At 38.4% G+C, this 24,892-nt stretch overlaps 1 protein-coding gene across 1 annotated transcript in view; it reads left to right on the top strand.

Annotated features, from left to right (window-relative positions):
• The window catches only part of LOC135467477 (twitchin-like), an 87,209-nt gene extending 62,923 nt beyond the window's left edge, over positions 1 to 24,286 (top strand). Inside the window, exons 48-85 of the mRNA XM_064745250.1 lie at positions 349 to 484; positions 864 to 971; positions 1,319 to 1,513; positions 1,720 to 1,824; positions 2,292 to 2,486; positions 2,919 to 3,218; positions 3,661 to 3,818; positions 4,272 to 4,395; positions 4,946 to 5,248; positions 5,547 to 5,697; positions 5,979 to 6,130; positions 6,520 to 6,638; positions 7,014 to 7,179; positions 7,545 to 7,627; positions 8,542 to 8,761; positions 9,464 to 9,652; positions 9,929 to 10,039; positions 10,495 to 10,599; positions 10,927 to 11,124; positions 11,572 to 11,683; positions 12,178 to 12,350; positions 12,842 to 13,030; positions 13,649 to 13,738; positions 14,294 to 14,466; positions 15,034 to 15,163; positions 15,602 to 15,904; positions 16,183 to 16,294; positions 16,637 to 16,809; positions 17,401 to 17,685; positions 17,965 to 18,130; positions 18,555 to 18,712; positions 19,699 to 19,764; positions 19,923 to 20,016; positions 21,330 to 21,533; positions 21,993 to 22,134; positions 22,855 to 23,054; positions 23,654 to 23,806; positions 24,226 to 24,286. Coding sequence (XP_064601320.1) covers positions 349 to 484; positions 864 to 971; positions 1,319 to 1,513; positions 1,720 to 1,824; positions 2,292 to 2,486; positions 2,919 to 3,218; positions 3,661 to 3,818; positions 4,272 to 4,395; positions 4,946 to 5,248; positions 5,547 to 5,697; positions 5,979 to 6,130; positions 6,520 to 6,638; positions 7,014 to 7,179; positions 7,545 to 7,627; positions 8,542 to 8,761; positions 9,464 to 9,652; positions 9,929 to 10,039; positions 10,495 to 10,599; positions 10,927 to 11,124; positions 11,572 to 11,683; positions 12,178 to 12,350; positions 12,842 to 13,030; positions 13,649 to 13,738; positions 14,294 to 14,466; positions 15,034 to 15,163; positions 15,602 to 15,904; positions 16,183 to 16,294; positions 16,637 to 16,809; positions 17,401 to 17,685; positions 17,965 to 18,130; positions 18,555 to 18,712; positions 19,699 to 19,764; positions 19,923 to 20,016; positions 21,330 to 21,533; positions 21,993 to 22,134; positions 22,855 to 23,054; positions 23,654 to 23,806; positions 24,226 to 24,286 — 6,102 coding nt within the window. The remainder of the gene's footprint in view (positions 1 to 348; positions 485 to 863; positions 972 to 1,318; positions 1,514 to 1,719; positions 1,825 to 2,291; positions 2,487 to 2,918; positions 3,219 to 3,660; positions 3,819 to 4,271; positions 4,396 to 4,945; positions 5,249 to 5,546; positions 5,698 to 5,978; positions 6,131 to 6,519; positions 6,639 to 7,013; positions 7,180 to 7,544; positions 7,628 to 8,541; positions 8,762 to 9,463; positions 9,653 to 9,928; positions 10,040 to 10,494; positions 10,600 to 10,926; positions 11,125 to 11,571; positions 11,684 to 12,177; positions 12,351 to 12,841; positions 13,031 to 13,648; positions 13,739 to 14,293; positions 14,467 to 15,033; positions 15,164 to 15,601; positions 15,905 to 16,182; positions 16,295 to 16,636; positions 16,810 to 17,400; positions 17,686 to 17,964; positions 18,131 to 18,554; positions 18,713 to 19,698; positions 19,765 to 19,922; positions 20,017 to 21,329; positions 21,534 to 21,992; positions 22,135 to 22,854; positions 23,055 to 23,653; positions 23,807 to 24,225) is intronic.
• The last annotated feature ends 606 nt before the right edge of the window (positions 24,287 to 24,892 follow it).

The raw sequence follows: 24,892 nt of genomic DNA, 5'->3' as shown, positions 1-24,892 counted from the left end.
GTACTGTGCATGTGTATACACCATTCCATGCGTATACAAGAGACATTATAATCAGTGACAGAAAGAATATTCCTGTCACTGCAAATTATCCATGCAGGTGATGACTTGATTTTCATTGGAGACAGCCTTGGTAAACAATTTACAGTGTTGTGTTCTTCTCAGCCAGTTGATACACAGTTTTACTGTTCTACTGTAGGATTATGAAATAAAACAGCATAATGCAATTGTCAAAATTTTGCATTGCATTCACAGCAAAACCAAAGACAAATTGTGATTATCTTCAATTCCTGCAGAGGTTGATATCGTGCAAAAGTTTTAATTTTGGGGTTTTTTTTCCTCATCGTCCAGGCTGTAACCACCATTGATGAGAAAGAAGCTAAGCTGAACATCCCCAGGGCTGTTCGTGGTGACACAGGGAAATACGCGATCACAGTCTCCAACCCATCAGGCTCTGACACCGCTGAGGTCAATGTGGTGGTCCTTGGTAAGACTAACTTAAGTGCTCTTTTGGTCTTCATGTCACAGGTGTAATTATTAAAGGCCGCACCATTACAATATACATGTATATTACGTGAAAGTGGCCCTTGCTTTCTGTGCTGTCCATGGGGTTCTCTCGAAAGTTTTATGTTCTGAGGTTTGCAAGTTTCAGTCCACTGATAAACAAGGAAGTCACTGTTGAAGCCGTTACTAGTGACATGTAGTACCAAGTGTGCTTTTTGAAATGGGGCTACCATTCTTTATCTGTAGAAAGTAAATTTAAATGTGTAAAAAAAATCTACAACATGTATAAAGAAGAAATGATTTACGCATTTATGTGATTACATGCTTTCCTGGCTGACTTGCTTTTGTTATTGTTATTCCAGACAAACCAGGACCCCCAGAAGGGCCTCTGACTGTATCCGATGTGACAGCTGAGACGGCTAAACTTACCTGGAAACCTCCAGAGGATAATGGAGGCGCAGAAGTCTCAGGTACACAAATATCTGGTCAGGTCAGGTTATATAGAGGCCATTATGAATTTTTAATATTTTGATATCTTTATGAAATAACTAGAGGAACTACATGGCATTAGGCTGAAAACACATGAGCATATATATAAATTATATAAATACAATTGTGGATGCACGTCTACAGAATATAAATATAAATCAGATTTGTAATTTGATTTGGGCCTCTGGTTAAAGTGTGTTCCATGCCTCACCCACCCTCACCCTCAAATCTCCACAGCCTTATGTGACAGATATAGAAAACTGTTTAAGAGATTGAAAAGAAAATTATTTGTTCATTATCTTTACTAAAATCACTACTTTTCTTCCAGGTTATGTTGTTGAGAAATGTGAAGTGGGATCTAACTTCTGGGAGAAAGTACCGGGTGTTGTCAATGGCACATCTCACACTGTCAAACGTCTGGATGAGGGCAAGAACTACCACTTCCGTGTGAGAGCTGAGAACATTTATGGCCTTGGAGATCCCTTGATTACTGAGAAGGCTACAACTGCCAAAAATCCATTTGGTGAATATTTCTGCACTTAAACTTCTTAAGTTTTAAATTATTTGCATGCAGCAAAGTGAAATTACACTGTCTCGCCTATACATTGTCAAATTCCTTAAGCTGATAACATGAAAACAGTTTATTTTTGTGGACAGAGCAATGAATACTGACTGCTGACAAGGGTAAAACATGAATCAAAACTCTTAAGTTACTCTTTTCTTCTTCAGACCCCCCGGATGCTCCAACTGGTTTGGAAATAGCTAAATATGACAAGAGATCAGCGTCTCTGAAGTGGAAGCCTCCACTGGATGATGGAGGAAACCCCATCCAGGGTAAGATCGCCAATCGCCAATGTTTGCTTATCACATTTTTAGCTACAAGCATAAGTTAAACTTATGTATTAATAAGTTTATTTTTGCCAAACAGTAAATACATTTCTGAGTGTATTTCTGTGTGTCCTGAGCATATAACATATTATTTACCTCCTGATTAAAATGGGGGTTCCTGTTGGCACAAATGTTTAAAGTGACTCTCTGTGACTGTCAAGCACATGACCAATGAAGTGTAAACATGTTTGATCCAGCTCTTGTTGCTTCGGCTTTAACTCAAGAGCTTTTGTTAATTACCTGGCAAGTGTCAGTAGCTTACTCCGAGAACTCTAGTTTCCTCCACACATAAACATGAAAGCTGTCAGTTGAAAGACAAATATTCTTCAGCACTTCATTAAACACCAGGCAGTTAAACAATCAGATTAAAAATGTGGTTCTAGTACAATGACACTGCCTGTTTGATTCTGCAGGTTACCAGGTAGAGAAGCGTGAGAAGGGCCGCGACTGGGTGAAGGTGACCAACTTTCCAGTCAAGGACACAAACTTCACAGTCACAGGTCTTCAGGAGGGACAGGTGGTGGAGTTCAGGGTAGCTGCTATCAATGACGCTGGGCCAGGCAAACCCAGCAAAGCCACACCTCAACACACTGTTAGGGATCCCATCTGTAAGTCAGCACAATGTTTAATTTGTCTTATTTGTTTGTGAGAATGCTTTTGGGGGAATTATTTTTGGGGACAAATGGCTTCACTTTTTGTCATTTTCTTTTAGGAAAAAGGAGTATATGTGCTTGAATTATATGCAGTGGGTAGGATTTTGATTTCCCTTTAAAAGTGAAATGTAGATATTTTTCCAATACTCTTCTTACTTCACTATGAGTATACATATAGTCGAGGAAATATTTGTTCTGTACTGTTAGAATGTTTTATGAGTATATAAAGATTTTACATTTATTCTGTACTAGTGGTCCTGCAAAGTCCAAAGAGACACATGTCTGTTGAGATTAAATAGCCGGAGAGAGGAGTTATTGTAGTTTTCCTGTTAAAGGATTTCTCTAAGATGGTCATCATATTTTAATTAAACAACAATTTGTTTTCAGTCCCTGCTGGTGCCCCCAACGTTCCTAATGTTGATAAGATTACCAAGAACTCAGTGACTCTGTCCTGGGCCAAGCCTGTGAACGATGGCGGCACTAAGATCTTGGGGTATGTTGTGGAAAAGAAGACAAAGGATGGTGACTGGGAAGAGGTGAACCTGTCCCCGGTGAAGGACACGACCTACACTGTGCCTAATCTGAAGGAGGGTGAAGAGTACCAGTTCAGGGTGAGGGCTGAGAATGCTGCAGGATCAGGGGAGCCTAGTAGACCCACTCGCCCCATCATTGCCGAGGACCAACCTGGTATTAACACAATCTTCATACCACTAGTGGAGCCTATGCTCACATTTATTTTTTGTTTTAAAGAGTATAAAGAGGTAATATGGATACACAGAATGGTGACTAGATATAGATGCAAGACAATGGTCAAGATTGCTTAGCATTCTCCACCTACACAAGTCAGCTCCAAGCATTATAAAAACACATCATCCACAATTTGAAAGTCAATGGATTGTACTTGGAATGTGATCTGTATGTTGCTATTTTGTACGGATTGTTGGTTGACGATATTGAAGCTACTGAAACTGGAAATGTTAAGTGTTATTTTCTTTGCAATTATCTTGCCTTTTATGAAGTCTGACCTATAATGATATTAATAATGGTGGCATTGACTAACCACAACCAAAGCTATGCTCTCAGCAGTATTTCTCTCTGACACTCTTGTATAATTGTGACCATTTTCCAGATCGTCCTCGGTTGAACCTGCAGGGTGTGCGTGACATCACAGTGAAAGCTGGACAGCAGTTACAGGTGAAAATCCCGTTCACCGGTGTGCCTCTGCCTACTGCCACGTGGACACTGGACGGAGAAGATGTTGAGGCCAATGCCAAGAGGGCCATTGAGGTATTAACATATACAGGGAATGCTGGACATACATGTATTTAAATAGTTTGTGTTTGTAACATGGAAGGTGTGGAAAGATATACAAAATACCATAAACAACAGTTTTATATCTGTTTGCTTTTTGAATTGTGAAATGTAAGTATTCATATTATTCAATTAAATAAAAGCTTTCTTTATAGAGCTATATCCATTTTTGGACTTATCCCATAGAATAATTGCCAAAAAACCCACATACATATGTGACCACGCCTGTCAGGATGGCTTAGTCTCGTCAGGTATAGCACGTGTGTTCACTTCTAGGTCCAGTCTGTGTCTGTCTCAATCAGCAGTCAGCTGTCTCCCACCAGAGATCGCTGTGTGCATCCCTACACCAGGGACCTTATCACTACATATATGCCAGTTGTTGGAAAAGTTATTTTGGTGAGGTAAAAAAAACGAATTACTCCATTTCAGCTGAATGAAGACTCAGCCATATTGGTTGTGCCCAAATCCAAGAGAGAGGATGCTGGTCGCTATAACCTGACCCTAAAGAATGCTTCAGGCCAGGACACTGGCAGTGTCAATGTTAACGTGCTTGGTAAGTCACCATCCTGTATTTTTTGCATCATCATCATCATATCAACTTTACACTGGCAACTGATGAACAGGAGAACCTACATTTCACAGCCAAAGGTTATTATTGATTGCACCACATCTAGAGAACACATGGCCTGGCAATGGTTGCAGATTGATATTGTATTAACAAAACAATATCACGAAATACATGGCACATTTCTTTCTTCATATACATTCTCATCCACATATACTTACTTTGAATCCTCAACTGCCAGACTAGTTGAAAGGTTGCCTTTAAATTTCATGGAAGCAATTTATATGGTATTCCTCATTAAGATACATTATACATTGCCTTGCTAAAATTGTACTACATATTATTATTGCTTATTGAAGATATTGTTGATTCTGCTTTGTAAGAAGGGATCTATGAGTGCGAATGTCAAATAAATTTCATACCTTATCTTTATGCTTGCTTGTTTGTTGTGACAAAGCAGTGATGGTGTGCTTGCTACCTATGACAAAGTAGGTATGGCATGCCTTTACGTGTACTATTCTGTTCTCTCTTCTGACAGACAAACCGTCAGCGCCATGTGGGCCTATTACAGCCGAGGACTTCCATGGTGACAGCCTGACCCTCAACTGGCAGCCGCCAAAGGACGATGGTGGGGAAAAAATTACTAATTATATTGTGGAGAAGAAAAAGAAGGGGTCTGGTCGATGGTCAAAAGTCAGCAGTTTTGTGAATACACCTAGTTGTCAGGTGAGAAACCTGGAGCCTGGTGAGGAATATGAGTTCAGGATCTGTGCTGAGAACACCCATGGGGTCAGTGAGCCACTGGAGACCACAGAGCCCATCAAGGCAAGGTACCCCTATGGTGAGTCAAGTGTAGACGAGTGTGATGATAGACACAAAATATGAATACTTTATAAAATGGGGGACAACGTACTAAATGCAATTGCATCAGAAATTTAAAACTTTCTTGAAGAAATTTGCATCTTCCTTCCATATAATCTGAAATTTGAGAATAAAACACACAGTACTGGCGTAACATGATGTAATAAAATTCAGGAAATAATTTGAGTTGAAATATTTTTAAGCAAATCACAGGATAAGCCTGAATACTTGATCTGTTGTAACATTATACATTTGGGTGTTTGCTCTTCATTGTGCAGATCCACCTGGCAAGCCAGGGGAGCCCAAAGCCCTGACCACATCTGAGGACTCAATCACCCTGGAATGGACACCACCCAGGAAAGATGGAGGAGCGCCCATCAAGGGCTATGTCGTCGAAAAGAGGGAGAAAGGAACAGATAAATGGATCAAGTGAGTACTAAATATTAATCCTCTTTCACAGCTTGGTTTTCAGAATGGAAAGAATTATCGCAATCATCTTCATTTACCATGTTTGCAAGCTATTATCTCTCTCATAGGATTAAAAAAAAAATAAACCGGAATACTTGATTTTGATGTATATAGTGGAAAAAAAATCGCTGTGCAGTTGTGCCATATTTTTCTCTATAGTGTAGAGAAGAGAATGAATTTATTGACCCCAAGTTTTCATAAGCATCATTTTTGATTTTGACACACTTGTCTGTGTTGTATAGGGCTAATATTGGTGAAGTACCGGACACAGAGTACCAGGTGCGTGGCCTGACCAATGGGAAGGAGTATGAGTTCCGAGTGGCTGCTGTTAATGCTGCTGGCCCTGGGGAATTCTGCGAGACATCCGAAGCTATCAAAGCAGGGCCCCCACCAGGTGAGATCAACACGTTATTCATGTCAGGAGGATGGCCAGACAGATGGGGTATAACAAGGAGAACATAACATTGCACATGTACTCTAACAGTTGTTATAAGGCCATCACTGGCTCAGTATAGTGCATGAGCATTACTCTAGCGATTAAACGCTTAAAATCAACTTTAATAGCTTTAACCAATGAGTGTTCGAATCCATGCAGCTTAAAGTCGGAAGATCTGTCGGGTACCTGTGAAAAGTCAGTGGTTTACCATGGGCACTCTGGTCTCCTCCACCCATAAACCTGAATAATTCTTGAGTGCTAATCGAATAAATAAATAAGTCAGGATGTTTGTTATATATTGGTCCGCATAACTTAATGTTAATTCATGTTCTGTTATCTATTTTCAGTGGCTCCAAAGATTGGTCTGGACTTCTCTGGAAAAGATATCATAGCAGTTGCTGGAAAAGAATTTAAAATACCTATTCCTTTCAAAGGCTATCCAATCCCAACCAGCTCATGGTCAAGGGTGAGTTGATTGTCACGTTTCTATTTTTCCATTATGTACATTTATTCTTTACATATTCATTCCATTTAAAAATCGACTTTTATATTTACCCTCTAGACATTCCTTTCCTTTAAAACAATTGTCATTTGTATTTATCCATTACATCCCATTACTTTTATAAATAAGGATAAAATACATTTGGCATACTAATGTCTGCCTGTCTTTTACTCTGTCTACAACCAAAAGCTCGCAACAAACTGTTTCAGGCTCATCATCAGTTTTGTTCCATTGATCATTTGCAATAGGTCAATAATCTTCCAGTAATAATAATTTTTAAGATTTAGAAATTGCTCCAGTGAAACAACCTACACGTTATCCATACATTTACTGTTTTAGGATGGAGTGAACATACCAGAAGGTGACAGGATTAAATTTGAATCATCACCTGATCAGATTGTGTTTAAAAACAAAAAAGCTGAGCGTTCTGATGCTGGGAAGTACACTGTGACCCTCACCAATGAGAAGGGCTCTGACACAGCCATTGTCCATGTCACAGTTGTTGGTGAGTACTTGGTAATCAGTCACACATGTGAATGCTGCGAGAATTGGCTGCCACTTTAAGTTGTTGATTTTCTGCCTCAGTTTCTTCCATCTATAAATGAAACACCAATCAAAAAGGAAATATCAGTATATTAATGTGTATGTTTTGGAAATTGAAAATTGGTAATATTGTTTGATTTTCTTTTCGTACCACAAATGGGATTTTAACACACAACAAGTTGTAGGTATGCAACTAGATCTTTGCTGAAAAAGTTATTGAATTTAATAATTGCCCTTAAGAGTGCAGACTTTCTGAATTTGTTTCACTGCACATTTTTACTCATCTTGTATCCAGGGTGTTGCATATTTGTCCTGTCTGTGTTACAGATGCACCCAGCCCACCTGAAGGCCCCCTGGAGATCACCGATGTCTCACCAGAAGGCTGTACCCTTACCTGGAAACCTCCAAGGGTAAACATTGACTCAACTGTTTCTCTGTCTTATCCATGTCCATATATATGTATTTGATGTGAAGCAGGTGTAGTAATGCAAATGCATCAAATGCTTTTATGTGTACATCGAGTGGGCATAAAAAAATGGGCCGTACTTTGACACTCAATATTTCTGAAACCCTCTTACGTCAGCTTCTAAAAATTTAGACACTCAAAAGCCATTATGTCCTAAGTATACAGACCAAATTTCAATTTAATCCTTTCAGATTTCCCTTCATGGGACCAAAATCAAAATAGAGTCAAAAACGCATGTTCTGGACATTTCAAAATGATGTTCTACCTTGATTACTTGAAAAGGTCATCAATTCCTTGTCCGACGCAGAGAAAAGGATCTTGATTCAGCAAAACTGGCGGCTGTCTGGCGGAAGGGTTTCTCTGACACTAGAGCCAGAGAATTTTTCCAAAACACACTTGATTGACGCGTGTCACACAGGTGCAGCACGCTCTCTACTCATAACACGTGACAGGTGATGCAATGTGGGTGACCGGAACGTGCGTTTTTGAGGCTATGTTTTCATTTTAACCCTGTATACAGACTCGATATACATGTATGTATGTTCATGTACTAATACGGAAAGTACAATGAAAAGGGTTTTGATGCTTCAATGTCAACGTTGTTACAGAGAACTTAATACCTAGAGTTCATCACTGTAGAATAGACAGTTAAATATGGCTGATTGTTTTGATGCAGATACATGCAGTCAGTTTGCGAAATATCTGGCCACACATCAAGCTGAGCATATCACAGAAAAAAGATCACATTCAGGCACCAAAAGATAGTGGGTTCTATTTAAATGTACTGACTTTGCTATCATTAATGCAAAGTGAAGCATGATACATGTGTGTATCTGTTCATGTAATTGTGGTTTACAGGAGGATGGTGGTTCGCCCATCACCAACTACATCGTTGAGAAGCAGGATCCTCGTACAGGAAACTGGAGCAGTGTCAGTAAGTTTGTACGTGGCACAAACTATGAGGTTCTGGGACTGACTGAGGGCAAGGAATACAAGTTCCGTGTGCGTGCTGAGAACAAACATGGAGTCGGTGAGCCTCTGGAGGCCAGGGAATCCATGATCGCCAAGAGCCCATTCTGTGAGTGTCTGTTGTCATGTGCAATAAAACTTCATTACAAAGTGTTTCGACATTAAAGGCATAATGTAATTTAAGCCGAGTTTATCCAGCATGACATGACTGTGTTACACCTCAACAACCAGTAGAAAATTTTGATTATTTTTCCTATGACTTAATGATAAAAGTTGTAGTTTTATGATAGAATGAGGTACCTTTTCCCAATCAACTGGAGTCCAAGTTTAATTGACCTTTGTTCTCTTGTAATGCATGAGTTTCATCAGTCTGCATACAAAATTGCATGAGGGCAAATATTATTTTGGTAACTTTTACAAAATAGTCTTTCTTTTATTTTTGTCCAAGTGATGCAAGTAAAACATTAAAACAACAGTGTATCCCTAATCTTTGTTATATTTTCTATTGTTATATTTACTGTGCCTATATACTATACCCCATATGATGTATGTATTTTATCATTCAGAAGTATATCGTATGTCTCTGGCCGTTAGTGGGAAGGTCTGGGCGCAACCTGCGGATGGTCGTGGGTTTAAACCAAGCTCTGCTCGGTTTCCTCCCACCATAATGCTGGCCGTCGTCATATAAGGGAAATATTCTTGAGTATGACATAAAACACCAATAAATAAATGAATAAATATATCTTATGTCACCATGTAATTCAGTGGTCGAAGTGATGTTATGCCTCTGTCCCTACTCCTATGTCTTCAGCCGTCCCTGATCCTCCCGGTACCCCAGATGTCATTGATATTGATGCGGATGCTGTCACTCTCTCCTGGACCAGGCCTAAGAGTGATGGTGGGAAGAAGGTACAAGGGTACATTGTAGAGATGAAAGAGGCAGATGGACGCAAGTGGAAACCTGTCACAGATTTCCCCGTCAAAGATAACATGTACAAAGGTCAGAATCTACGTTTTTGTAAGGCTGGTCTGAACTGAAATCAACAGTCCATGTGACATTTACATTTTTCAGCTAATTTTTGACCTCATATCTGAATGTTTTGTAGTTTATGGTAACCAGTTTAGCTGACAACCTTGCTATTAAAAGTGATGTATCGTATTATTTATGTACATATTAAAGACATGTTTACTGCTGTAAAAATGTGGCAGTACACTGTATAACTGACTGCTTGATTGACAGCTAGAAGCACTGACATTTACTTGAATCTATTGACAGTGTCTGGTTTGAAGCCTGGTGACTATGAGTTCAGGGTAAGAGCCAAGAATGCCGTGGGTCTGAGTGAGCCCAGTGACACCTCAGGATCTGTTGCACCCAAACCTAAATTCAGTAAGTCACAAACACATTTTAGAACAAGGAATTTGTAGATTCTGCTGCGTTTAATTACCCATGGTACTCCAGTTTCCTCTACCTATAAAACAGACCACTATCATATACTAAGAGAAAATTGTTTTACTATAGCATTAAACAATGATCAAATATTCCTTACAAGGTTTTCTGCTTGCACTAGATGGCCACTTTCACCAACAACTCTCAGTTCTTTTTTCCCCCCATGTGATTTTGCAGTAAAATATTTGTTTGATATCAGCAGATATTAGCAATTCAACTGACTTTAGATTAACTCATGAGTCTTCAAACACATTTTAACATTGATTCTTATGTTTAAAATTGTATACATGTACTATTCATACATGATAATTTGATTCTAGATTTTTTCGCCGATGCATTTTAGATCATTGTGAAAGCAGAAACTAAAACTAATTGTACATTTGTACACCTTTAAGGTAAGCCTGGAGCACCTGGTATGCCAGAAGCTACAAATGTTGGCAAGACTTACGTAGATCTGAGATGGGAGAAACCCCGATCTGATGGTGGCAGCAAAATTACAGGTACAACTTGATGCAACTTTTAACATTACTCACTATAGATCTCTTACTATGGCAAAGGAAAACAAAAAATAAAAATATGACATTACTATGAATATAGATGTGAGCATGATCAAGTTTATGTAATATCATAATTTATGTGACTTGAAAGTTGTTTTGAGCACGTCCAAATCCTAGTCACACTTTTTAATTTGTAATACCTACGTGCATAACATGTGGACATGCCATTTGATTTTAGTTGAATACTACAGCTGGTATATTATATTATCATTTTCACTACTTGCAAGATGTTTTGAGAAATTCTAGCTGATGTGATTGATGTACTTGAAGGCTATAACATTGAGATGCGTAACAAAGGCACTGATGAGTGGCGGCGTGTGAACGATTACCCCATCCTGGACACGTCCTACAATGTGGCTCACCTCCCTGAGGGGGCTGAGCTGGAGTTCCGGGTGGCTGCTATCAATGCTGCGGGACAGGGAGAACCCAGTAATGGGTCAGCTGCAATCAAAGTCAAAGAGAGGATCAGTGAGTAAACTTTTCAGGGTTACGTGTTGTACGCTTTATCCGTCCTGAATTAATATAATTGAACTGTGGAAAGAATATACATGTATGTACTCTGTTGAAAGGACAAAAAGCTTCTGATAACTTATAGAGCATGCATAAACATGCTCAATAAATTTGCTATATTGACCGTAATGGTTGCTTTTGCTACATTTTCTGTGATATTTTATACTGACTGCTGTTTTTCTTAAAAGAAAACTCTCAAATCAGTTATACTGGAAACGAAACTGGATTGTTTCAACAACCACAAGGATTGACAATTTTTTAAACTATCATAAATACCATCAATAAACACCTTGAAAATTCGTTTCAGAGTTTTCTTTGCTTTTAGCTCTTTTGTTATGAGTTCAGTTAATAATTCTGTTTGCTTTGATGTTGATGTGGAAAACAAATTTTGCTGTTGTTACATAGGTGGAGCTCCTCCAGATTTCATCAAGAAGATCTCCAAAGTGTTGGCCCCTATTGGTGGGCAGGCCCTGTTCACAGCTCAGGTCTATGGAAAACCTGAACCTACTGTGAAATGGTAAGCCCAGCACTTCCAGGAACTGTTCTTGTGTAGTCCTCAGATACAGGTCCCAAATTTGGTTACCAATGGGTATTTGGAATTTGAGAGAAAATTTCAATAAAATATCATTGTGCTGTCAGACAGCACAAAAATGAACAAAAACCAGTCACCTTAAGAAGGCTTAGAGACCTTCAGTCAAGTAAATAAGAACATAAGAAGAGGTTTAGTAATGCATAGCTGACACTAACGCTATAATTTGGGGGTTTTCAGCCATTTTGCAGAGTTTGAGCATTAACAAACATAAATGTATGAATTTTGGCATGTGTTGGTCACTCGTTCTGGCAAGTCCAAGTTTAAATCTTTGCCTGTTCTATGTTTAATGATATTTGTCAGTTATGGATAAACCAGTTAAGTGCTCATACATTTCTTTTATTGGACATTTCCTCTTTTATAGGAATAATGTTTGTTTTATAGTTAAAAAGTACAGTGGCATCATTTGTTTTTTTGTCTAGGTACAAGAATGGTCTAGAGGTTGGCAGTGCTAACAGGATCCAGGCCAAACAGGAGGGTGACGTGTGCACCCTGTTGGTGAAGGATGTCTACGAGAATGACTCAGCTGACATCACCTGTGAGCTGACCAACCCTCTGGGGCGCCTCTCCTGCTCAGCTAACCTAAATGTTCTAGGTAAGATCAGATACACCCTAACCATCAGCATTGATCCCTACCCATGACCTGTAAATATCCATTAATAGAAAGTAAAGGATGTTTTTTTTTTTGAAAGACTTTTTGGGCAACTGAAGGAGCAGCCAGGAGGTTCACATCTTTAATACTTGGTGGACAGGACTTCTCTCTTAATTCTTTGTGGTGTACTATTAGTTACATGGTTACTCAGTGACAGGATAGAGAAATGTATGATGTCAGTAACCCTCATATTGGGCGAGACGTCAGCCCGTTAATTCAGTGCAGAAGGCCAGTGCACAGGCAGTTCAATTTATCATTGTGTCAACAGCTGAACAATGGGAGATAACCTAAATGTAGGCAGCAGACTCATGTTATCAGCTGTAGGATACAGGAATATACACGTCCCCTACCTGACTATTGCTGTCCAGTGAATGTTGCATTTGATGATAAATGTATATACATGTAGCATTGAGATGGCTGTGTTTTGTGTACAGGTCTACCGTATCTAGACAAGGAGCTCAGGGATCAGAAGATCATCTCAGGAGAACAGTTCAAGCTCAAACTGCCTGTCAGTGGCACTGGACCATTTGAGTTCAAACTGAAAAAGAATGGCCGGGAAATTGAAGGAGACGATCGCCTCAAGTTCTCACCCTTTGATGATTTTGTTGTCCTCAATATTAAAGGTGAGTATTGGAGGAATCTCACTGCCATCTATCTATTGTTTTACGGTTTTAAAAACTGTCCACCCTAATCCTAGAGGTAAGCTGTAGAAATATCTTAAAGACTTACTGAATGCCATTCTTATTGTCTAAATGAAGATATCTCTTTGAGTGTTCCCATGATCTGATTTTGCATATTCTGATTTTTTTTTAAATGTCATGGGAATTCTCTTTGTGAGAATCCATCCTTCCACATGTCTATCTGTCACACCTGATTTTGTCAACTGTAACAGCTTTCAACCAGTCAAGGCTAAATTTACACTTTGGCTTGATGTGAGTGAAAGGACTGTTAAGAATTACATTCATCATTTGATCTAAGTAATCCAGTGGGACTGTCAGCCATCTTGGATTTCCTGGTTTTCAGTCAATTTTTTAATGGCATTCTAAAGTTGAGTGGTCGATAAAAAGGTACCAGCGCAAATAATTATGGATATCAACTTCTTTATTGATATGAGGTTTACCAAGTCATTGAATTAAACTTCCAGAATGTTTGTTCTGTTGTATTCTGCCATGTTTCACTATGACTTAAAATGATAAAGTATTTATCTGCTTATCATACACCGTTGATATTTGTGTTTACAGAAGCAGAGCGTGACGACACTGGTAGGTACGAGATAGAAGTGAGCAATGCCAGTGGGTCTGTCTCTGCACCATTCCAGCTTAAGGTTGTCAGTAAGTACAACTAGACATATCCACATGAACTCCAATCATCTCCACTTTGTGCCTTTTGTCATTATGTTTAGTTCAGTGTTCAAATCCTGTCTCAGTATTGGGATAGACTACGCTTATATTATAAAACAGTAGACTGTATCTTGTCATCTTAAACAAGTGTTTTTACATATTGCTTATCAGGACAACTGTTTTATTCCTATGCTGTATATTTTAAGACTGATTGTTTCACAAGGGTATTTATTGTGAATTATACTGCTAATCATTCAATCATCTATACGTCTTGCCTCTCTTCATTGAGATTTCATTTGTTCTGTTTGACTCACTGTTCTATTTCTGTTGCAAGTTTAGTGTAGATTTAACATTCATAAAATGAACAAGAGAACTGGATCTTGTCAACTTTAACAGTTGCTTGTACATATTGTTTGTCAGACAACTTTTGTATTGTTGAGCTGTATATTTTGAGACAAATTATTTGACCACTTTGTAGAGCATGAAGCATCCTGCTGTTATAATCAGATAATCTTAGCATTACAAGTTTGTATGTTTCCTTTGCAGGTCCCCCTGACACACCTCAAGGCCCTCTTAATGTTTCCGATATTACCAAAAACTCGTGCAAACTCCAGTGGAAACCACCCAAAGATGACGGTGGTGCCAGGGTTACTCATTACATTGTGGAGAGGAAGGACATAACTAAACCCTATTGGACAACTGTGTCATCACAGTGCAGAGTAAGTCTTCAGAGGAGCTCAGTTTTATTTTGAAATTCAGGGCTGTGGCTTGGTCAGGTAGTTAAAGGGCATTTCTTGCCACAAACTAACATTTCCTGGCCAATAGAGTTAGCAGACGTGAGTCAAGGCCTCATTGGATCGGCATCATCTTTACTGCAGAATGTTTGTCAGGTATCTGCCAAAAGGAAGTGATTTTATCTAGGGATTCCTGTATCTTACACCCATAAACCTGGCTGCCTCCTTACATTAAGGGAAAAATTCTTGAATATGGCATTAATAGTTTAAGGTTGAATATGTATAAAAGAATGCTAAATATTTGGTGACAGTTCTTCCTTATGTATGCATTGAATATCACCTGGTGAAATGCAAAGTCAGTTCTTTATCAACACTTAGTATTATTAAAACTCCATTGCGTAAAGTTAAAGTTTCACATGTTTATGTGCACTTGTAGTATCCAAGAGCTTTATGTTGCACGAGTTCTACTTGCTGATGACTAATTTGACTGCCCTCCATGAAGGTGTGATGCAGTGTTGTGTAACTATTGATGGATTTCTCTGTGTTGTGTAGGACAATAACTGTGATGTGCAAGGACTGTATGAAGACAGTCAGTACCTGTTCAGAGTAGCTGCTGTCAATGAGAATGGAAACAGCGAGTACCTGGAGGCCAAAAACCCCATTGTGGCAAAGATGCAGTTTGGTAAGGAGTGTAGAAGTGTAACAGAGAATTCAGGGATTGACAAAAGTTCATGTGAAAAAACAGAAAAAAGAAAATAAATCATTACATTAAATGCTTGCACTGGGGTTACCATAAATGTCAGCGATGCTTGAAATCATGGAAAGTATTTTGTTGAAATTTAAAATGTTTTTAAAATTTTCTCAATGTGAAAAATTACATAATGTTTGAAATGTAGAAATGAATTAGCTAATAATATAGCATCCATTAGTCTCCTTGTAAAGGTTTTTACGTACACTTAATCATCCTTGCAAATGCAGGAAAAAAACTTCCTTTCATCAGTGGGAATCCTGTTACACTAAAGCCAAAGTAATATATCTCTGATTTTTTTAATCTTCTGTTTTGTGTTACTCTTCAAAGTTTCTTAACTATAAATTGACATGCATGATCTTTGCTTGACAGATCCTCCGGATGCCCCAGGCACCCCAGAAGTTACAGAGGTCGGTGGAGACTTTGTGAGTTTGAACTGGGAGAAGCCCAAATCTGATGGTGGTGGTAAAATCAAGGGTTACTGGATTGACAAGCGAGAACATGGTACAGAGAACTGGACCAGAGTCAACCAGCAACCATGCATCACCAACATATTTAATATTCCTAGCTTGATTGAAGACCGCAAATACGAGTTCAGGGTGTTTGCCGAGAATGAGGCTGGTATGAGCAAACCGTCATCAGCTTCCAACTCAGTCAAGGTCAAAGATCCCAATGGTGAGTCTTTTGAGAATATTTCTGTGATATGTGTATAGATTTCTTCATTATACGTGTATTTCAGAGTATATTGTTTAAACGCTGTTATTGGATATCTAATGGAAAGTCTGACAGTTGAGTATTATTGTGCAGATGTGTACTTTTTTTGTCATATGTCTTTCTCCATTAACTGTGATTAATTTTGTTAGTGAATCATGACAAGAAAGTTATATAGACTACAATTTTGCCCAATAATATATTTTAACTCACATCTAACAATTGTCTGTCATAACTTCCAGCTTCCACTGTACCAGAGTTTGAGTCTGGTGTCAGAAAGATCCAGGCTGTAGAGGGTAAAACTGCCAGATTTGAATGCCAGGTGAATGGAACACCCAAGCCAGAGATTCAGTGGTGAGTGGCTGAATAAAGTGGGTCTGTAATGTGGTATTAAATGACCCCAAATGACTTTAAGTTGCTCATTTTTCTTAATTTCAAGAGCTCTATTGACATCAGTAAGTTGTTTTGAGGTTTGTTAGGAATGTAGGATGATGTCCTACTGGAAAAATGTAAGTTTCAGCATAAAAAAGTAATATTTGATGACATTTATCGCCTTTAAAAATGTGTTTTTGTTGGGGGGAAATTTTGGGTCATATTCCATAGGTGTTTTATGGTAGAAGCTTTCTTTTTGTACATTTCATTATTGTGTTACTGTAATAGTAATTGGCCTTTATGATGGTTTACTCTTTACACCAGGTTTAAGGGCATGCGCGAGCTGTATGACGGCCCTAAGTATGAAATCTTCACGGAGGGGGACAAACAGGTGCTGATAGTGCACGACGTGTACGGAGAGGATGCTGATGAGTACGTGTGTAAGGCATCCAACAGAGGAGGCTCAAGAAGCAGCAGGGGATCACTGGAGATCAGATGTAAGTTCACATCTGTCACTGTTGTAAGTCATATCTGCTTATATTCTCTTAGTGCAGAGTATACATGTAAAGTAATCTACTCAGTGATGAGGGACTCCTAGTACTGTTGGAATCGTAAACTTGCTGTACGTCTTGGTTTTATGTCAGGGATAAAGTTATAATAATTTGGCACAATAAATGACAATAATTATAAAAACTGTACTTGATGTAAGAAATATGTGTAGAGTTTTTAGAGAAGATACTGAATTTTGCATGGCGAAGACATACATGTATTCAAATATTTTAACAAATCAGCCTGATTCATTTCTAATCAACATGTAAAATATGCTCAAATCAAAATCTGCATTGATCCACACATGTAGACCCATTTTGTCATGTGAGCAGTCTACTGACTATTCCTGAGATACTTATATTTGGTTGTTTACTTCTCTTGATTTAGTTTGTGGTCTCATGTAATTTGTTTTCTTAAAAGACCCATGCCAAAACCCATGGACCATGTTTCTAACAAAAGTGTAACTAAGGAATGCCTCTAGTGTATTTTAGTGCGAGATAAAACACCAGCTATTGTCCACACTTTTACTCTTCCTTTAGCTGCACCAAAGATCCATGTACCACCCCGCTTCCAAGATGTGTGCACATTTGAGAAGGGTGAGACTGTGTTCCTGAAGATCCCATTCACGGGTAACCCTAAGCCAACTGTGAGCTGGATTAGGGATGGAGAACCTCTGAGAGGATCTCGCTTTACACAGGAAGTCACAGAGCGTCATGCCATGCTCAGTATAAAAGGAGCCACCAAAGAGGATGACGGACCGTACAGACTACAGCTTGAGAATGATCTGGGAACAGACTCTGCCATCTTAAAGCTTCAGATTAATGGTAAGGCATCTCCAGGTCTGAACTGTGCTCTCTTATAGTCTGCAGGTAAACCTAACTACATCTCACCCCATGATAATGATAATCAGAAAGTATTGCCTGCTTACAGGATTTTGTTCATGCAGAACTGTACTCTCATACCACACCCTTATATAGTTTTGCAATGAGAAGTCCGATTTTAGTTATTTGATTACCACCTGAGCCAACTAGGCCCACAGCACATAGAAAAATGAAAACATAGATGTGTTTTAAATCAGCATTGACTAATAATTTGTCTTGCAGATCGCCCTGATGCTCCACGCTTCCCCGTGGTGGAGAACATTCGTGATGACTCTGTGGTTCTCTCCTGGAAGCCCCCGCTGAATGATGGAGGCAGCTTTATTACAGCATATGTGGTGGAGAAGAGAGAGCCTCCCTCCAACAACTGGACAAGGGTTGCTTCTACCAGGTACAGTTTACCACTGAAACTCAAAAGCTCATGAAAATGGTGGCTGGTTTGGTGAATCGTTTGTGCAACATTAATTGTCCTATTTTTAAGCATATGAAACCTGTCAGTCGTCCTTATTCACATGAAAATGATTTTCTGTTAACACTTTGTTTATGTGTTACTTAGTAGCAACTGTGTAACAGAAATTCTCTTTTTTTTCAAACATAACTTCATCCATATTGGTACTTCAAGTAACTATTCTGTGAAACCAATCCAAGACGCTTCAGCTTACCACACCACACCACCAGTGAGTGTGTAACAATGTAACTTTGATGTCAAGACCCTCTGTGTTTAACATTACAACAATATGAACATTATGTATTCTAAATAAGTTTTCTGTAAGAAGTCTGAGCTTAATAGTACGCTTTTTTGGGTGATTGCTCAGGTTTGCGTACCACAACATCACAGGGTTATCTCCCTCTAAGGAGTACGAGTTCCGTGTGATGGCAGAAAACTTCTATGGGCGTAGTGATCCATGCGAGGCCACCGCTACCATCAAGACTGATGAACCAGAGGAGGTGAAGAAGAAGAAACAGCTTGAAGGTATGCAGGGAGTTAGCCCTGGTCTAGTGCTCAAAGGTGCTTGCCTTTCTCTGTGAGACACGAAGTGTGGGTTGCCATTTGTCCTCCACTAATAAAGTGTGCATATCTATAGTATATTGGGAAAGTTTTTAAGTATGTGGTAAAACAACAATGAAATAAAGGAACTAAAGGTATGGAACATTGCCTTATTCCCACTAGAAAAACTGGCATGAAAAGAAATGTAATGTATGTTATAGGAATATATCTAGATGGCACTGTTCTATTTTCACCACATAAACATGTGGATTATTAAAAGCAGAATGTAATATACATGTATGTCCTAGGAATATAGCCAGACATTTGTCTCATTTCCATCAGTCAAGCAGACAGGACTAAAATATAATCCATGTTCTAGAATCATTGTCCTCTTCCAACCAGATAAACAGACAGGAAGACTAACATGTAACATGTTCAAGGATCAGTGTCCTCTTCCTACCAGATAAGCAGGCAGGACAACTAAAATGTAATATGTTGTAGGACCAGTGTCCTCTTCCCACCAGATAAAGCAGGCAGAAACTCAAAAATATAATACATGTTCAAGGATCAGTGTCCTCTTCCTACCAGATGAACAGGCAGGACGACTAAAATGTAATATGTTCTAGAACCAGTGTCCTCTTCCCAACAGATAAACAGGCAGGACGACTAAAATGTAATACATGTTCAAGGATCAGTGTCCTCTTCCCACCAAATAAACAGGCAGGACGACTATAATGTAATATGTTCTAGGACCAGTGTCCTTTTCCCACCAGATAAGCAGGTAGGACGATTAAAATATAATGCATGTTCAAGGGTCAGCGTCCTGTTCCCAACATAAGCAGGCAGGACGACTCTAATGTTATATGTATAAACAAATGTATGATTCGCGTATCCATACTTTGTTAGTGGGTTAGACACTATTTATGGCAAATGTGTAGTTCATTCATTGCCAGTATACTCTTGTTTTTCAGATGAATTTGGCAGAAAGATCAGGTCGAAATACGATGGGCCTAAGATTCACGACTACGATAAATTCTGTAAGTATGACGGAGTTGATCACCTGTAACCTTATCAGGCTCAAGTAACGTTTTATTGTAATTATTCACATTTACAATTGAACTTTCAAATACATGGAAAAAGATATTAGGAGATTAATTAGGTTTTAGGTTGTTAATTTTCTTCATCTTGTACTCAGATGAAGACATCTGGAAGAAATACAAGCCACAGCCAGTGGAGGTCAGACAAGGGGATGTCAATGACTACTATGATATTTTGGAAGAATTGGGAAGGTTTGTATGTTGTACATGTACCTTTCTTGTGTTACATAAAGTACAGTGTTTACCTGATAGTCAAACTAAATGTGAATTTCTTACAAGCAAATACTACTTTTGTTGCAGAAAATCACATGTTCCCTTTAGTATGTCATCACACTGCTACTTTCAAGAAGAACACTTTTCTAACATCAATAAAATGCTCTTGAACAGGAAATTGTAAAATAAACAATCAGTTAGTAGATGGTCAAACTAAACTGTTGATTCTCGTATATCAGAGCTCGACAATTTCCACATCGATGACAGGTGAGTTTTGCCATTGACAGGCACAAAATGAACTGACCTGTCTGGCGACAAATAAACCATGTCACCTCAAACCATAAAACATGCACTTTATTTTGGTAGGCAGTGACTAAACCTTCAGTTTGGAGAAGTCAGTGTTTTTGCATGTCCCTAAGGTGACAATAAGTTGGACAAATCCAGCAGGCTGAATATGTCCAACTTCCGATATGCCTGACTCACACTCAGTGACAGATAAGTGGAAAGTGCTGAAATCTCAATACTGTGTGACACTCTCCATGATGAATCAGCTTTCAGAAACTGTAGGCCATAGCAAATGCGCATGTACTACCCCCAGCGGTTGTGGAGAATGCTAATGTAGTGATCATTCGTCGTCACAATATCTTCGTAGTTTTCACCAGAAAACAGACAAAGCAAGGACTGGAAATGGTCATTTGGGTTACTACTGCCTTGCAAAATATTGTCCTAATATAGCTGTCAAGTATCCACTTTTAACTTTACAGATGTCTTTAAAGTTGGCAATGTTAAAGGCACATCTATCACTTAGGATCACATGCAAACTAGTGTGATTTCATACAGAGAGAAGCTAATGCAATAAAATGCAAGGATCATTACAGTAAAGAAAAACAAGCGACATTTGGCACACATACATGTACTTCAGATTTATACTTTGAATGTACTTGTGTACAAAGAATGAAACAGTAATTAGTTCAGGTATAATATTCAATGGATACAGGTGAAAAAATATTTTACCTGTCACCTGACACAGGTAAAATTTTATAAACATTTGAAGCCCTGTATGTAGGTTTTTGGGTCTCCTACTGACTGCTAAATGTGCATATGAGAAATAAATATGATACAAAATTCACAAAACTGTACACATTGATGTACTGTTGCAGTACGAAATATAGTTAAAAAGTGATATATATATTTATTTATACAGTCCATTGTGGTTCATGTCAAGATATTTTTGTACAGATTAAAGAAGGAGCAATCATCGTTTTGTTTTTTTCTTTTTTGATTTATGCTAGTGGTGCTTTCGGTGTTGTACATCGTTGTGTTGAGAAGAAGACAGGCCGTGTGTTTGTGGCCAAGTTCATCAATACCCCATACCCACTGGACAAGTACACAGTGAGGAATGAGATCAGTGTGATGAACCAGCTGCACCACCCCAAGCTCATCAACCTCCATGATGCTTTCGAGGATAAATACGAGATGGTCCTCATCCTCGAATTGTCAGTTGATGTTTTGCACTTTGCTCAATTTTGTTCGGCGAGGGTCATATAATACTCCATTCCAACTGATTAATTGTTGACAAATTAAGTTTGAATTAAAAACTATTGCATATTCATTTTAAATCAGTAAATATGACTTTCTGTTTTCTTAACTGTCAATTAAAGTTCCCACAATCCACCCTCTATTAAAGTCATGTGATTTGTTTTGCATTTTTAAAGCATAATGTTTCTTAAATATCCTTCATTTGCACATTCATAAAACTTTGAAATTAGGAGCATTTGCCATTTGTTGTGCCTTTATATTGAAGCAATTAATTTATCTTCAAATCTTTTATGTAAGTGCATTCATGGCAGAAATGACCGTAAAACAAAGATATGCAAAAGAAGAAAAAAAAAAATTTGGGGGTGGGGGGACATATTTTATATCTCAAAATGGGATGGAATTGCTTGTGTTCACAGCTTGTCAGGTGGGGAGTTGTTTGACAGAATTGCAGCTGAGGATTACAAGATGTCAGAGGCTGAGGTGATCAACTACATGAGACAAGTCTGTGAGGGCCTTAAACACATGCATGAGAACAGCATTGTCCATCTCGATGTTAAGGTGAGTTAGACCAATTACACTTCATTATACATGTAGCGGCAAACAATTAACCTTTGTCTACAATATTTTCTGCTGCTTTCATGGCATGTTGCCTTGATGACGCGACAGCGCTTGTGTGTGACAGTCGTCTTCCATCAGTACAGTGTGCATATCCATGCGTCACATGTAAAAGTTTGTCAGTAACTTGCTAAAGGCACATTGGTGCTTCGGTAACTTAATGGTTAGAATATTTGCCTTGAAACCAGGAGACATGGGATCAAACCCGGGTCAGATCATAAAAAAAAGACTTTAGAAAGGTACTTGTTGCCTCTTTTGTCACTCAGCACTGAGAGGTTAGCGCAAGAAAACAGGATTGGTTGGCCTAGCTTCAATATAGACACAGTATATGTAAACACACCTAATGACTGAAAAATTGTTAAGTGCGATGTTAAAACCCAGGCATACATACAACTGACTGCCATTGTGCAAGTGAAAAATAAGTATGGAGTTAAAACAAGGATCAAATAAATAAATAAATGTAAATTAAAATTCCTGTGGTATATAATGGATGCATTAAAGGATAAGACACAGCAGAAAGATTTTGGGGTGAACTCAGTGAAGTTATAACAAGACAGGTGGTTAATTCCATGACCAAAAGCATATAAATCATAGACACATGATGTAAATGGAAAACACTGTACAAACTCATGTTAAATGATGTTTTCATTTCCTTGTTTTCAGCCTGAGAATGTTATGTGTGAGACAAACAAGAGCACAAATGTCAAGTTAATAGACTTTGGTTTGGCTACCAAGTTGAATCCGGAGGAGATAGTGAAAGTGACAACTGCCACAGCAGAGTTCGCTGCCCCTGAGATTGTGGACCGGGAACCTGTGGGTTTCTACACTGACATGTGGGCAGTTGGCGTTCTGGCTTACGTTCTGTGAGTAGGACTGGAGTCCTGTATGTTTGCCAGCAATGATACACATTGAGTAATAGACTATTTTTTATTAAACGCTGAGAGTTGAGCTTATTAAAGCAAACATTATTCCTGTAATTAGCCCAGTTTAAACTTGAAATCTAGATAATGTTGTAACCAAGATGATTTTGTTATACTGTGAAGTTTGCATTTTTTTCAAAGCTTATGCTCATTCATGTACATACAGTATGTGTTAAACAGCGATTGGAATTTATTTTGGAGGAAAATTTGGCAAAATTCTGGTTGGCTTAGTGTCATTATACTGGGATAGAATTAGGCATCAGGTCTGATGTCGTCAACGTACACTTTGTGTGAGGTAGCGTAAATAAATCTAAACTTGGATCTGCTGCATCTTGTAAGAGGTAAAATGTCAACTGTGGTGTTCAAATTCTGAGAAAGGAAGGAAAATAACGTATTGTGTTCTGCTGAGGGGAGGTTTACTAAACCAACTAAAAAGAACACAACATAAATTGCATTGAACCTTTTGCTATATTACAAGATCTTCCATGCAAATGACATAGTGTTGTATGTAGTAAATATGTGATTGTCGATTGTGTGTTTAGGTTGAGTGGCTTATCTCCATTTGCTGGTGAGGACGATCTGGAGACTCTACAGAATGTGAAGAGGTGTGACTGGGAGTTTGACAGGGATGCTTTCAGTAATGTCTCCCCAGAGGCTCAAGACTTTATCAAATCTCTTCTCCTCAGACAACCACAGTAAGTACAAGTAGAGACACTGGTAACCATGGAAAGCATGGTAAATGACCTAAAATATACCCCCCCCCCCCCCCCAAATATTGTTTTTCAAGACAAATAAATGACATGAAACATTGCTTCTGGTGCCCAATCTGATATTTTCATGGTAGGATATTATTCTACTTTCCAAACAATTTCATCAGTTTAAATGTAAAGTCTAAGAAGACTATTTTACTCCCACAGTATTAACTAGAGATAGTTGTAACCGTACAAAGTATCACGCTTAATGATATCTGAAATTTTAGCTGATGAAAATGTGTGAATACAAAGTAGTTACCAGAATATTTGAAATGCATACAAAACAGGTTATTTGTTGTTATTTTATACATGTGGGAAAGTAGAGAAGTTGTAAGTTACAATCTATATTTATCTGTTCCCAGGAAGAGAATGACTGTCCATGATGCTCTTGAACATGAATGGCTTAAGGTCAGTAAATTTTAATAATTACATTAAAATACTTGCCTATACACCTGTTGAACTGAATTAAAGAGAAATCAAGCAAACACTTTGCTATGATTCATTTGTGCAAATTGCAAGTAAACCATGCTAAGAGGAGATAACTCAGCAGTTTGGGTGCACTCAGGGGAATAACTCCAGCTAATGTAATATTTTCTTTTTAACTAAGTTCTCATTAAATTCTTAGTAAGACTAAAAGAAATTCTTCCTTTGGTACGTGTATAAAAAGCATTTAAGTTATTGAGATAGTTCTTTGATCTTTTGTTATGTGTGGATCATTTCGAAAGATGATGTTGCAATAAATATCATTTTATTGTTTGTATTTTGCAGGGAGATCTCAGTCACCTGACTAACAGGATACCGTCCAGCAGATACAACAGAATCCGGGAGAAGATCAAGCAGAAATATGTAAGAAATACAGAAAATAGAATTAACTTACATGTGTTTAACCATGCTTTAAATTATATTCTTCTTTTCCAGTGAACACAACTCTTCACTAAGAAGTTCAAAGACAAATTAATACAGTCAACTTTGTTAAACATAAGATTGGATTGCAGTGTATGTAATGGATCTGTGTAGAAAATAACCTCT

Source organism: Liolophura sinensis, chromosome 6 (assembly GCF_032854445.1).
Source record: "Liolophura sinensis isolate JHLJ2023 chromosome 6, CUHK_Ljap_v2, whole genome shotgun sequence".
Classification (NCBI taxonomy): Eukaryota; Metazoa; Mollusca; class Polyplacophora; order Chitonida; family Chitonidae; genus Liolophura; species Liolophura sinensis.
Note: the sequence above shows the minus strand (reverse complement) of the source record. Positions and strands in the feature narration are given on the sequence as shown.